Genomic DNA, 14116 nt, shown 5'->3' with positions numbered 1-14116 from the left:
AGTATTTTGTCTGCATAGCATGTAGTTACAGTATACTGTACAATATGCTACAGCAAACAGCAGGTTTGCTTGTAGTTTACTTTGCCCAGGTATTCCCTCCTACACTGCGAAATTGCTTTCTTTTTACTATGTCAACCAGTAATTTGGTTTGAATAAACCAAACTTACATGTCTTTGGAACTTATTGTTAGCGTCGCACGCTGTGTGACATGAATGATATGTCAGGTTTAGATGACGTCATTCAACTGCACTTGCAAATTCAGATAGGAAAATACCAAAGGCTGCAGCACACCAGGCACTTCTCTGACTATCACAACGGTGGAAACTTGCTGGTGAAAGGCCAGCAATGTCTTGGAGCCAGCCATGGCACCTCTGACACCAAACAAGGTCCAGACGAAAGAATGAGGTCAAGCCCTGTTGGTCAAAGTAAACACTAACAACAAGTAAGGTGCTCATTGTTTAAGGTTATTTTTCTGCAATCAATAAACAGCACTGATGCAGCACGTGCTCCAATTACATCAAAATGTCTTTATTATATTCTTCTTACTATACATTCTAATAAACAGAACTAACTAAGTGGCTGTTTGATAAACACTGCAGTCAAGTAAAATGACTAAACATGATAAATAATAACATCTATTCAACAGCCTCAAATGGAAATGTTTTTAGTCAAAAGGCAGCTTTTCACCACAGAAGTAGGAGAGTATTTGAGTAAACCGTCATATTGTACCACAGCATTGTTTCCAATCGTCGGTGATACATGTGCAATAGCGCCCTCACGTGGTCGCTCAGGTAAAATGCAGCATACTACCCTCACATTCTTTTGGAACAGTCACTTTATAGCCGTGGCAAGTCAGTTTGTAATTGCACCCATTGTTGTTGTCCCAATAATTTGAGCCTTTGACGTGATAGCAGATGGCAAATTCCAGTAAAGCTCCTGGCAACAAAATGAAAGGAGGCACCGGCAGACGGAATCGGAAGACGTCCGTCCCCGGGGAGTCGTGTTCCCCTTCTGCCCCACTCGAGACCCAAGAGGCGGTTGTGTCCGTGGACGTTCTCCAGTTGGTAAAAGAGTAGTGCACTGTGACCTTTTTCTCGTAGTCTAAATTAAGTACTTGTATGGTGCCTGCAATCCCCAGCTCTGAGCACACGACCTGCTCCAGACACACCGTCTGTGTGCGCACACGCTTCAGGAAGTCGGCTTGAGCTCCCATGTTCTCAGGGAAACAGGGTTTAAAGTGAGGCAGCGACAGCTCCAGAGATTTCCCGAAGGCCCTCTCAGAGCTCATCAGTAGTCGGAACATGACGTGTTGGGGTATCAGGGGTCGCTCTTTGACTTTAAACACCTTCACCTCTTCTAAATCGAGGCCCAGGGAGTCCACAAAGCGAACCTGCTGACTCCTGATCTTTTGCCTCCGTTCTGCAGGTGACGGAAGAGATTGAGCTCGTCTCCTCATGATTGTCTTGGTTGGAGGGTCACCGGCCAGGCTGACTTTTGAGTCCTGCTTTATCGAAGGGGGTCTCGGGCCTGGAGGGCGGATCAGAACCGGAACCTTGGGAGATTGCGGATTGGGATCATAAATGCACCGAAGACGGACGGTGGTGGTGGGTCGGGGGACGGCCGTCCAACTCGGGCCGCCCATCGCAGCAGAGTTGTCGTGTCTCGGGTGCTCACAGGCCTTGTCCATGTTTGACATGAATGAACTTGGTAAGATACAACAACAGATGTTCACTTTTAGCTTATCGTATTGCATAAAAGCAACATTTGAATAACGGTCCTCAAAAGAAACGCCAGCAAATAAATAATGCACAAACCTTTCCCATTGGAATTCCTACTGTTTGTTCAGATGTTTTTTTCCCGGATGAGGTTAAGCTAGCAAATGGCAGTTCAACTCAGGAGAAAAGAAAAAATGGTTGTTAGTCAACAACAGCTGATGATGTAGTCCAACAACAGACTCTGCAGAAACAACTGCAATATATTGCTACTTTCAGCTTAGCCCTTCACATTTAACTTGAAACCTTTCCTGGGGATGGGAGGTGTTGAGAGAATATTTATAGCAGATAGTGGTGGGCTGTCCCTTCCTTCTCTAATAATACTGCTGTGATTTCACCTCATTTCACTTAAGTTCACTTTGGGCGATACAGTACGATTACAGGTGAACGATTAATTGATTCGAAATCCTGTTTAATTTCAAATTGCAAAAATCCTCGGAATTTCAGTGCTGTCTTCGTGACATTGATTTAACTGACACATTTCCTTTGTTATGACAGGGAATTTTATGACATTTATCATTTTATGATTTATATATTGTATTGTACAGCAGTTGAATTCATTTCAGCCTCCAATGCAACTACAACGTGCATTTTTAAAGTGAAACACTACACTGCAATGGAGTTGTCCAATCGTCGGTCTCCAAGTGTCCACTTCATAGTGGAGATTTGGCACTGAATTTGAAGCGAATGAGGGGAGTGGCTTCCATTGACTGGGGAAGAAGCCCACAGTGTTCACTCCCACAACGGCGGAAATGCCATGCGGACATCTTTGTGCTACAATTTGGCTGGAAATGAAAACATGTGTTGTTTATTTGTTGTAAAGTCCCATACATAATGATTAAAATGATTTAAAGGTCATAAAACATTAAAGAGCTTTTAATGGCCTCACTGAAACGCCGTCCGAGTGATTTAATGGTTTAGGTGGAGCTATTAAACACTTTTCATTCCACAGTATCCAAAATATCTGAGTGTGACACAGACACATGGAACATCCATCCACCCATCCATCCATCGCTTAAATATCTATCACTCACAAAATCATTGAGTGAACAACTTATCCTGGGAAATTTCCATTCCGTGACAAATGGAAAATGACTGGTTAATCTATCAAGGAAGGATCCTGATGTCCAACAAGCTGTTCATGTTTGTCTGCATGTTGCCTATGAGGTGGGAAGATTGCATTTGAAAGAACTTCTTTTAACGATTACGATCCCATGCACCAGATAAGATCTAAATCTGTTTTAAGATTGTATGACATTGTTATAAAAGCTCATTTTACAAATTCTGAGCCAACATATACGAAGCAGTTTTACAAGCCAGAAATGTATCCATCTCTGCATTTTCTCTAGCGCTTATCCTTTTCAGGTTTATGGAGCTCTGGAGCCCATCCAAGCGGACTTTGAGCAAAAGGTGGACAACACCCAGAAGTGACCATGATAGGAGGAATTTGTCGCACTACATCCTGAGCAGGGAACTAATCTTTCAATAGTATCGGCATTTCAGGCGGCTTCATATTGAAGGTTAGCACACTGGTCAATGCCACACCAATGCTGTTAGAATGGTTGAGGGAAAGTTCCCCATTTCAGCACGTAAAGAATCTTCCCGGAGGATCTGCCTGCAGGTGATGCCTTCATATATGCTGGCCGGGCTCGGCATGGTGACGGCTGGCATTCTGCTGGACCAAGTGCAGGTCAGTGACAGCAAATAACCTTTGCAGCCATTTGTTGGACATACATTGGACGTAAACATGCAAAGAATCTTAGGGTGGTAGACTGTCTCCTTTGCATCCGACCTGTGATTGACAGGTGCTTAGTCCAGGTTGCACGTACCTCTCAAGCAAAATCGGATGATGGCTCCATCTTCAATTCAATTCCAAAGCGTATACTGTAAGTGGTATAGAAATGAACAAGTCCAAAGATACCCACTTCATTGTCGTTGCTTACTTTGTACGAAACTAATCTGAGTCTTATCGGTTTTGTCATCTGAAAAAAAGTAGAGTAAAACTCCTTGTCATAAGAATAACTGTCAAGAAAGCTACTGGGGTTCAACAAGCTGTTAACATCTGTCTATGTGTTCTTGTATCTGTCTGACCTGTGCCAAGATTTGATTTGTGAGCTTCAGCTGTTTGGCGGTCGCAGCGACCTTGCGGGTGGCCATGCTCTATACAAACAGGACAACTACGCAGTCAAATATACACTTTGACACTTTGACAGAGTCTGTAATCCAGTGTAAATGTAGAATGCAACATGAATAGAAATAAACTAGCTAGACAGCTAATTTTGTGAGGCTTGGTATTAATATGCTAAATTATATCTCCATCACTCCATCCATTTGCTATGCCGCTAATCATGTGGTCCAATACAGTTAAACAGTTTACTTTTCTTCTGCAGCCTCATTATTCAAATTGCAGCCAGAAGGGGGAGCTGCAGAAAAAAAAACACTCCCAGCAATGTCCCATGTCCCAAAGTCAAATTTTAGCTGAGTCATTGAGTGTGTGGGAAGTGATCTCAACACTGCAGGCTTTCTCTTCTTCACATGTATGTTTGTAGTTTAAAAAAAAAACCAACAACAACAACATACTGATAAAATTCAGAGCACTTTGAAAAAAGTGAAAATATTGATTTTTAATTGGACAGTCAAGAGAATGCCGAATAATCCTGAACTACGCACGACAGATGGTTACATTAATGCAGTGCGTGTGTTCGCCCTGTCAAGAGAACGCGCCGGCGACTTTTCAGGCGGCTGCAGCAGCATCACGTGTGCAGTGACAGGTAGAGCACCTGCTGCTTGGAGATGCGTCACGCACCGAGGACGTCCAAGAGGAGAGGAAGGAGGGGCTACACAAAGAGTGAGGGGAGAACAGGACAGCATCGCCCCCTGAAAAACAATCAAGACGAAAAGGAATGCCGGAGAAAGAAGAATGCCGGTATGCAGCCTCGCTCTGACCACGACTCTGTCTGTCTTCTACCTTCATCGTGGACATTGCGACTTGCCTCTTCATCTGGAGTTCTGACACTCATCTATCAGAATCCTTCACCTCGATTTGCTGCATGCAAGGACATCCCAGCCTTGCCATGATGAAACTGAAGAAGGTACTTCAACTTCCCCGAGAGAGGCAGCTGTGGACCGAGACGGAGGACAAGGAACACATGAGGACTGAGAGGAAGCTCCTGGCTTTCTGGGTGAACTTGTCCCACCGGACATGGACCCTTTTTAGGCCCCGCGACAGGCCTGGCTTCCAGCGCTCGGCCTCAGCCGCCCGCCTACTCAAAAGTGAAGCGTGAGGAGTGTGCGTGAGTGTGTGAGTTGAATGTGTGTCAGTTACAAAGTGTTAAAAGAGGCTTCACAGACCAGCTGTCATGCATGGGACCGTGTGACCGTGCTAACCTGCTTTCAAGTGCTTCAAGTAGCATTCCGCCACCGTTTGCAAAAGCGACAGTTACCGGCGGAGCTGATTCGTGGATACGTGACAAGAACTTTGACAGCAACAAATCGTCCGTCGGGGTGAAGGAAAAGTTGATAAAGAAGCGTTCCCGCAAGTGCCGATGGATATTTGACTACAGCAGCCGTTTGGAAGCCGATTTAATGAAGAGAAGATTTTCAGAATGGGCTAAACGCGAGCAGTCATGGTAGTGACCCATCTGGCGCTGGAGTTGTGTTTCCAGGGGAAGAAGCTGAGGGGCTTCACCTGCAAACTGACCCGCTCAGCTCCAGGCTTCCTGCCGGAGAGCGCTTGGATCATTGCAGGCCAGGTGCTGGTGCCTTACGTCGTGTCCGGACTGGGAATGGTGGCGGCCGGGGTAGTCATGGAAACAGTGCAAGTATGGAGAAGATTCTAAAATGTTTGTATGGAATAGTGGGATAGACTCCTTGGTCCACTCAACGTCATGTGAAATGAAGAAAAGGAATGTTGCTGCAGTTCGCTTGAGAAGTAGTAATGCTTTAAATCAGGGGTTTCAAACTCATTTTTGGCGCTGGCCACATCATAGTTACGGTGTCCCTCAGAGGGCCGTTACGACTGTGAACCCATAGAAATGATCACTTTATATTATCACATATACACAATAAATTGATGGATAACTAGTTTTGGAATCAGAAGCCGGTAAATAGTGTGCTCAATTATATTCAATTTATCTTAAAGGAGGGATTAGTAACAAATGCTTGAAATATCTCATATGTAGTGTTAAAAGTGAAGACAATTTGACAAGAAACAGGTCCAATCAACACATGATTTACCTTCGCGGGCCACATAAAATGACGTCGCGGGCTGGTTTCTGACATCATGATATAAAACGTTATCATTTTGAATTAATTGAACATTTTAACATGCTGCAAATTTTGCACAAAAAATACCGACTTGTAGTTTTGATAAAAAATGCATATAAAGGTTTCCAGGCCGGTCAACCAATAGTACAGATGACTGATGAAGAAGATTCAAGGTCACCTTGGCACTGACAAAGACACTATTCTCCTTATTACTTGTATTTTCAAGCATTCCATTTTTAATTCAAACACAGTCATTTTAAGGTGATAAAAATGTGATGTGATTTCTATTTTTTGTGGTGTTTACCAGCACTGGGCGGTATTTCAAGAGATCTCAGAGGTTTTTATCTTGGTTCCAGCCCTGGTGGGACTGAAAGGGAATTTAGAGATGACATTGGCATCCCGACTGTCAACAGCCGTGAGTGCAAACACATGCACACACTCCTATACTCACCCAGATACTTATGAGAATGTTTTTTGTTTGTTTTACATTCTCAAGAGCGTTGTTTAGGTAAACTGCAGTAAAGTCAAGCGTTGTCTAAAGGTGGCCTTGATAATAATCGTTCTACTGTCGTAAATGGGAATGGATTACATTTTGGTTGTGTATGTTAGATTTAAGTATTATACACAAAAATGAAACAATTAGAATGCATTTCTCAAACCTGAATCCTAAAACATCACACACATTGAAATGACGAATCTAACATTAAAGTGGAAGTCAACCCCCAAATTTTCACAACATATTGTATGTGCTCCCACTAGTCTAAACATGACATTATGATTAATATTTATATATATATGATATACAGGTATATGATAATAAAGCAACAAATGTCACCCGTTTTTATCCATCTCAGGGGGCGGCCATTTTGTTGCTGTGACAAAATGGCCGCCCGCCGAGACGGCTAAAAACGGGTGGAATTTGCTTCTTAATTCATTTTGCACAAACGCAAAATTTTTCAGAATATCAAATTTAGACTAGTGGGGCTGCATATAACATTATTATAAAGACAATTTTAGGGTTGACTTGAATCATAACAACAAAATCATTGTAACATTTCTGTATACATGTTCGACATAAGCCGTCGCACACAATCTCGAGCGCACTGGTGGGCTTCAGAAAAAAAAGAGAGTTGTCCAACATTATCTCTTCAAATTGTGGTTGATTAAATGAAATATGCGAATGTAAATGTCCAAAATTGTACAATGGCGCTTGTAATGCTCCCATGTTCAGGCCAACACTGGGCAGCTGGACGAGCCTCAGCAGCAGCGGAGGACACTTTGCTGTAATTTGGCTCTCATCCAGGTGATCGACACGTCTCACAGCATCCATCCACTTTCCCTAGCACTTGTCCTCATGAGGGTGACATTAATTAATTTATTGGGGGGGGGTCGGAGGGGCACATTTAGACAAACAGAGTTTCACACTAATTTATGGCAATGATAAGTTGCTAAAATAAGGCAGGTAACACCCTCATACTGATACTGGCATCGGCACTCGCCCATCACTGATACATTCATTGTGATAGTGAAAAATTATTAAGCATGAGTATTTTCCATTGATGAGACTGTAGAAGGGATGAATGGGGCGATACGGTAAAAGATGGCATGAGGCATTCGGAGTAATAAGATGTATCCCCATGAAGGTCCAGGCCACGGTTGTCGGTTTCCTGGCCGCTGTGGTAGCAGTGAGTCTCGGGGGTTTGACGAGAGGTCGAGTGGATGTCGTCCACGCTGCCATCCTGTGTGCCAGCAGTGTCACCACAGCCTTTATTGCGGCGCTGTCTCTAGGTCAGACAAATACGCAGCGTACAGAGGATGTGGACGCATATAGAAATAACAGTGCGGGTCATCATCTTGCAACACAAGCAGGCCTCGTGATGGTGGCAGTGATCATTGGCTCCAGGAGAGTGGGCGTCAACCCAGATAACGTAGCCACGCCCATCGCTGCCAGCCTGGGTGACGTCATCACGCTTTCTTTGCTCGCTGGGGTCAGCAGCTTTTTCCTCTGCTACAGAGGTGAGAGAGCATTTATTGTTTCGGGAAATTTTAAGGGTTGCTTCCCCAGAAAATTAATTCCATTTGATTGCAACTTAACCCTTGCCTCAAGTGAATGAGTATCTAAGTTAACTCACGCATGATCAAAACAAGGAAAGCGTCTTAAAATCTCAAGCCCTTGTGAAATGGAACACTATGAACGATAAAAAAATAATGTGCATAATAATCACCATGCACACAAATGATTACCTTCTGATTTAATGTGCTGGTGTGACAGCAACATTTAGCCATTTGAGATGTACTGTAAGTGGTGCATATAGTTTGGGGTTAATAAAATGGTCATTATAATTTCTTTCAAGCATTTAAAGAACATGCTGATTTTGATTATTGAGTACTATTAATTGGTTTATTTATTTATTTCCCTCAACTTGTAAAATGTCTTTGGGTGTCTTGAAATGCGCTATATAATTAATTTACCATCCTTTTGATTTTTTTTTTTTTTAACTTTAGGCTCACAGCCTATTCCAAATGACGACAGCTGGGGTACACCCTAGACTGGTATCCAGCCCAGGACACATATAGACCACCAACTATTCCCATCTCTTTGTCTTGGGGGCACTCTTGAGCGATTTCTGCCATCTAGTGGTGAACACTGTGATTACAACTTTCAACTGCTCAGCTGCAGTAACCATTTTTGTTATCAAAATTGAATCGAGGGCCACTCCGAGTGTGGCTGACCCTCGCTACCCGTCCCTGCTAAATTATCCTAAGGTGGTGGTTAGCTTATGTTCCTTGCGATTGGTTGGTGACCAGGGTCTACCCCGCCTCTTGCCTGAAGTCAGCTGGGATAGGCTCCAGCTCATAAAAAATCAGAATGAAAATAAGCAGTATAGAAAATATGATATGTCATTTTGTGCTCCAAAACATGTCCAGACACGTGGTATCTCCCTCTTGCGGTGTGTGCCTTTTTCCTGCTTCTTGCGCCAGTGTGGGTCCTCATCGCCCGCCAGTCTCCAACAATTGGAGAAGTCCTGAGGTCAGGCTGGCAGCCAGTTATTTTGGCCATGTCGGTCAGCAGGTGAGTCGGCAGTTTTACATTTTCTCCTCTCAGATAAGAAACAAGTAACTTGTATGATTTGCAGTGTTGGTGGTCTGATTCTGGATAAGACAGTGAGCAATCCAAACTTTGAGGGTATGGCAGTGTTCACCCCAGTTATCAATGGTGAGTAGAATAAGAACATTAATGTTAACACAATGAACTTTATGGATGTCTTGTGAACCTTTATCAAAACATCCCAAAATATTTACGATTCATATTAAAATAAGTCAATGTTTTATATACATATGTTATGTTAAATATATAATGCACACATGGGTGACTGAGACAAGCAAAATGTTCAAGCTGAATCGCCAGACTTGACATTATTATTACAATGAAAAAGCAAAGCTTGAATTGAATGCCAGCTATGCATTCAGTCTTCTATTCGTGCTGCATCTCTCCCATGCAGCCTCGGCACCCACCGACTGCATGTATTGGCTTCCTTGTACAGGAAATGTTTTTGCATTCCAGTGAAGAGCTTCACTGCAGCGATGATATTTGATCCCACTCATGCATTATGGCCGCAAGTAAGGACGGTGATGTTATGTTCAATTGGTTATCGGTTTAGTGGTTAGCACATCTGCTTTAAACTCAAAACGTCTCTGTTACAAATCGCTCCCGTGTAGAACTAGCATTTTCATGTGTGAATTAGAGTGTGAATGGTTGTATATATGTGCCCAGTCCGGGGTGTACCCTATGTCTCGTATAAGCGGTATAGAAAATGGATGTCCTTAACTTTTATCGTCAACTGGCATTCAATGAAATGAATTGAATATTCAATGATAACAACAATAATAATAATAAATCAATTTCATTACATTCAAAAATTAATTTCACTAAGCAGATGCTAACATATATAACGTAATGCCTAAATGACTAACCTGAAGCTTGTCAACAAACAGTTTTTTTTTTTCTTTTAACTTAACTACTACTTGTATTTTTGGGTATAACTTATGTACTGAGTTGACAAAGCGACCACAATGTCATTTATAGGCAGCGTTGAGGACACAAATGCAGGGCAGTGAACCAGGAGTGCAATCAAAAATGATTTCATTTATAAAACAAAACAAAAGAGACAAGTCACTTTGGCATGATCAAAAACTAAATTAAAGAAAGTCTAAACAAACTTGCATCAAATTATCAAGCAAACAAAGAATCACACTAAACTCAACAGGACATGACAATCGACAGGAACGACAAACAGAAGCGATGATTCGAGAAGGTCAGAAAGGAAGCAGGGAACTATATACAAACAAACTGACAAGACAACGAGGAACACCTGGACGAGACACGAGTGGCTGATGGAGCTGATTGGTAGACACGTGGTACTGGGCTGACCAGAACAGGTGGACACAAAACCCTAACGAGACAGACATGAAAAAAACACGAGAAAACAAGACAGAACATGAAAAAAAGCTGGAGGGTTACGATGGGGGTAGTTTTACTTTAAATTTATTCTATTAAGTAGTCAGTGCACCAATACCCAGCCACTGCGATTCCCAAGTCTGTATCAAAAGGATATTTGCATTAAGAAGGACATCCAGTGTTTTAACTATCACAAAAATAATCATACAATTGACCAGAGCTGGGCATCGCCTAACCGCCACCGCGTTCCGTCCTGCATATTTAATCGACCAACGTGGTCCCGGTCCATGCCTCGTCGGCGACAGGCAATCGGCGTCGAGAACGTAATCTTTACGTCCCACGCAGGCGCCGCATGAGCAGACACACCGCCAAACAAAGAAAAAAATATCAAACAAAAACAATAGACACACGCATAGCGTGGTGATTGGTGAAATAAAAACAATATGGGGCACATGTTGTTGATTCTGCACCCTCGTCTGCACATATGGAATCCTGGGGTACCCAAATCCGGTCCTCTAGAGCCCCTATTCAGCCTGTTTGAGGTATCACCCTCTTCCAACACACCTGATTCAAATGATCAGCTCATCAGTAAGCTTTGCAGAAGCCTGATCACGATTCTGATTATTTGAAGCAGGTTTGTTGGAGAAGTCAGAGATCTAAAACAGGTTGGATAGGGGATCTCGAGGACCGGATGCTCTTGATGGCGAATTCTGGAATCAGCACTATTTCCTTTTTTTATGTAGGTGTTGGAGGGAATCTGGTTGCCATCCAGGCCAGCAGGATGTCTACCTACCTTCACTATTGGAGCGTTCCTGGAACTCTACCATTCAAAATCAGTATGGACTGTCCTGGACCCTATGCTACTTTCTTTTCATCAGGTCAAAAATACAAGACAAGTTATACATGATGCTTGACTGATAAAAGTTGAACGGGTAAACTAAGAAGGGGGAAAATAGTTTGTGGTAGGAGTGTGACTGGATTACAATTTTACGGTTAGTGATCGAAATGTTCTGACTTAATTTTCTTTTTGCATCTGTTCAGACATGAATTCTAAATCAGCCAGAGTCCTAGCCATGCTTGTAGTCCCAGGTCACCTTCTTTTCCTATACATGATCCATCTTCTGCAGGCAGGGCACACAGCCATGACAGCTGCCTTCATCGTTTGTTACCTGTTTGCAACACTGCTTCAGGTGAGATCCTATTGACTCCATCAACTGAGTTCCTCAACCTCTGTTTGCTAATAGGAGTGAAACGTTAACACTCTATTCTATATTGTAATACAAGTTACTTATAAATAAGGTTTGAGTTAAAAAAAACAATAAAATGTGCATAATAATTTGAAACGCAGTGTCGAAAAGATCGGGGTGGATAACCACAACGTTCGTCTTTTTATCGGTCAGTTGTTGGAATTCATAAAGTACAAAACTTAAATTTAGAAAATCCCAATTGTTAAAGTTTGTCAAATAACCAAACTGAGAGAACCAGCCAAGGTGTAACACTTCTGAAACCCCACAGCAGGCAAACTATTTGATCTCAGGAATACATCTGTCTAGTTTATGGAATTACAAGTTAAAAAGTTATCAGGTGTCAGGAAAAAGGTTGCCAAGTTTATGGAACGGCACCGTCAGAGATCTTTTGTCAACTGAATTATACCATCGCTCGACAGTCAAACAACACGACATCAGAGAAAATGGTGACAGATGAAACATCCTCAGACGAATGGCTTTGGAAAAAATGCTGACAGACAAACAGATTCCGGCTAGCCATTTCCCTTCACAGATGTTTTCCTAGCATTGGTGAATTTGCATAAACATGACAAACTGGTTTTCTCGACACCTGATGAGGTCATAGATCATGTCTGATAGCTGATGCTGTAATTCCATAAACCTGACAGATGTGTTGCTGAGACCTGATGCTTTTCCACCCTGAACTCTGACAGCGGACTCGAACAATTGAGGATAACCTTGAGAGATTTCTCATCCCCCTGCTGTCATTGACCAGGTGGTGATCCTTCTGCATGTAGCCAACCTGATGGTGAGGTGGCTGTGGCAAAGGGGCTTGGACCCGGACAACTTCTCCATCCCGTACCTGACAGCACTGGGTGACCTGCTGGGAACGAGTTTTCTGGCTCTAAGCTTCAGACTGATTTAGAAGATTAGTTTCTGAGGAGTCGGGATTTGATCAACGCCATTGCCGTACTGGAACCTTGTACACCTGTGCAGGACTTTAGAGTTAGTGAGCTACCTTATGGGTGAACACTGTGTCACGAAGTAATCCTTCCTTCAGCTGGATGTGTTGCTTGCGGCTCTGCAGCAAAAATGCTAATAATACGTAAAATACAAGCTAAGGAGGATGGATGTGGTTTGAAAAAATGGAAAGTAAAACACACTCAGCACTTTCGACTGGCCAGGTAATTATGTTAGACAACATAGTAGGTAGTTGGCCTTGGTATAGCTATTTAAGTCCATAGACAGACTAGTGACTTAAAGTACTAAAGCTACCAGGATGTACTTGCTGACCTTAGATTTCCAAGCTAACCTACTTATGGGCAAATAATACTGTATAAGAGTAGATCAATGGTTGATACTTGATAGCAATTACTAATGCAAGTATAAAAGTGTCAAACTAGAAAAAAAATATCTGATTAGTAGAGTTTATAGTCTACTTAATAACAATGTTTTATAATTACAAAATGGCAAAGAAAATGAAGCCTTTTACAGTTTAATGTCAGTACGGAGGTCAAACTTAAAGAGTTGGTTTGGTTTTGCTCATTTCTGAGTTACCGGCTCGATTTTTATGGATCCAAATCTCTGGAATACATTTGTTGTTTGTTAAAGGTGATGAAACAAGAACAAAATAACGTAATTGCACAAAGGTTTCCATATTATGCTAGCTCATTGTGAACAGTAGATGTTTACTGTGGCCTTAGTTTAATCTCAGTGAAAATGTTTAGATGGCACAACCAATATCAATGCTGCCCTGTAGTGGTGGGATTTTATACCTACTGTCAGATCTTCCAGTTCTGCTTGTCGATAAACTGGGATGAGTTTATGGATTACTTTGATGGGTGCCAAGGTGAATGTGCCAGTTGGTATAAATCTGATGTGTGTTAGTATGTGTCACAGATTTCTGTAGTCTGAAAACATTTGGGTTTGACATCAAAAGGAATACAGTATGAAACAAGGGATCAATCCGCTTCCGTCGGCCCTTAGTCCTTCAATTCTTCAAAGTTTTCCGTCATTCGACAACAAACTCGGAGTGCGTCAGAGATGGACTGACGCACCTTCCCGAATGCCCACCTCTGCCTATGGCCAATGTTTGTCTAAGGATTTTATTAGATTATCCATTTTCTCTCCGACCATAGACAGCTTTCTGAAAAATACCTACAAATGAAAGATAAAATGTTGATCTCATAGTATTTTTTTTTCATGTCAAGCCCAAACAGTTTCAGACTACAGTGTAAATAAAGGAATTGGTTTCACTGTTCCATGTTTCCACTTCTGTATATTGTATTTTTTTATTTTTTTAAGTTTGTGTTTAGAATATCTAGAATTGTACCTAAATGTCAGTTAGCATTGTCATGCCTTAATGTTGCGGTCATACTTCCAGTACTCCATCC

The 14116-nt window shown here is 42.2% G+C and overlaps 2 protein-coding genes across 3 annotated transcripts; one reads left to right on the top strand and one right to left on the bottom strand.

Moving 5' to 3' along the window:
- Positions 1-787: 787 nt before the first annotated feature.
- ppp1r3db (protein phosphatase 1, regulatory subunit 3Db) lies at positions 788-1883 on the bottom strand. Its single transcript, XM_086041136.1, has 2 exons — positions 1815-1883; positions 788-1703 (listed from the first exon to the last, which is right to left on the bottom strand). Exon 2 carries the CDS (start codon positions 1694-1696, stop codon positions 788-790), a length of 909 nt encoding a protein of 302 aa, XP_085897262.1. The 5' UTR covers positions 1697-1703; positions 1815-1883.
- A 2573-nt stretch (positions 1884-4456) lies between these two features.
- Positions 4457-13983, top strand: LOC147142500 (solute carrier family 41 member 3-like). 2 transcript variants are annotated; one of them, XM_086041671.1, is made up of 10 exons: positions 4457-5593; positions 6346-6453; positions 7270-7341; positions 7682-7826; positions 7905-8054; positions 8967-9111; positions 9176-9255; positions 11241-11375; positions 11539-11687; positions 12499-13983. In XM_086041671.1, the coding sequence occupies exons 1-10, from the start codon at positions 5399-5401 to the stop codon at positions 12646-12648; spliced, it is 1329 nt and encodes a 442-aa protein (XP_085897797.1). In that variant the 5' UTR covers positions 4457-5398; the 3' UTR covers positions 12649-13983. The 2 variants fall into 2 exon arrangements, with proteins under 2 accessions (XP_085897797.1, XP_085897798.1); XM_086041672.1 differs by having other exon boundaries at positions 4460-5593; positions 7908-8054.
- The last annotated feature ends 133 nt before the right edge of the window (positions 13984-14116 follow it).

This window comes from Filicampus tigris, chromosome 9 (assembly GCF_054856515.1).
Source record: "Filicampus tigris isolate MCC_2025a chromosome 9, RoL_Ftig_1.0, whole genome shotgun sequence".
In the NCBI taxonomy this organism is placed as follows: domain Eukaryota; kingdom Metazoa; phylum Chordata; class Actinopteri; order Syngnathiformes; family Syngnathidae; genus Filicampus; species Filicampus tigris.
Note: the sequence above shows the minus strand (reverse complement) of the source record. Positions and strands in the feature narration are given on the sequence as shown.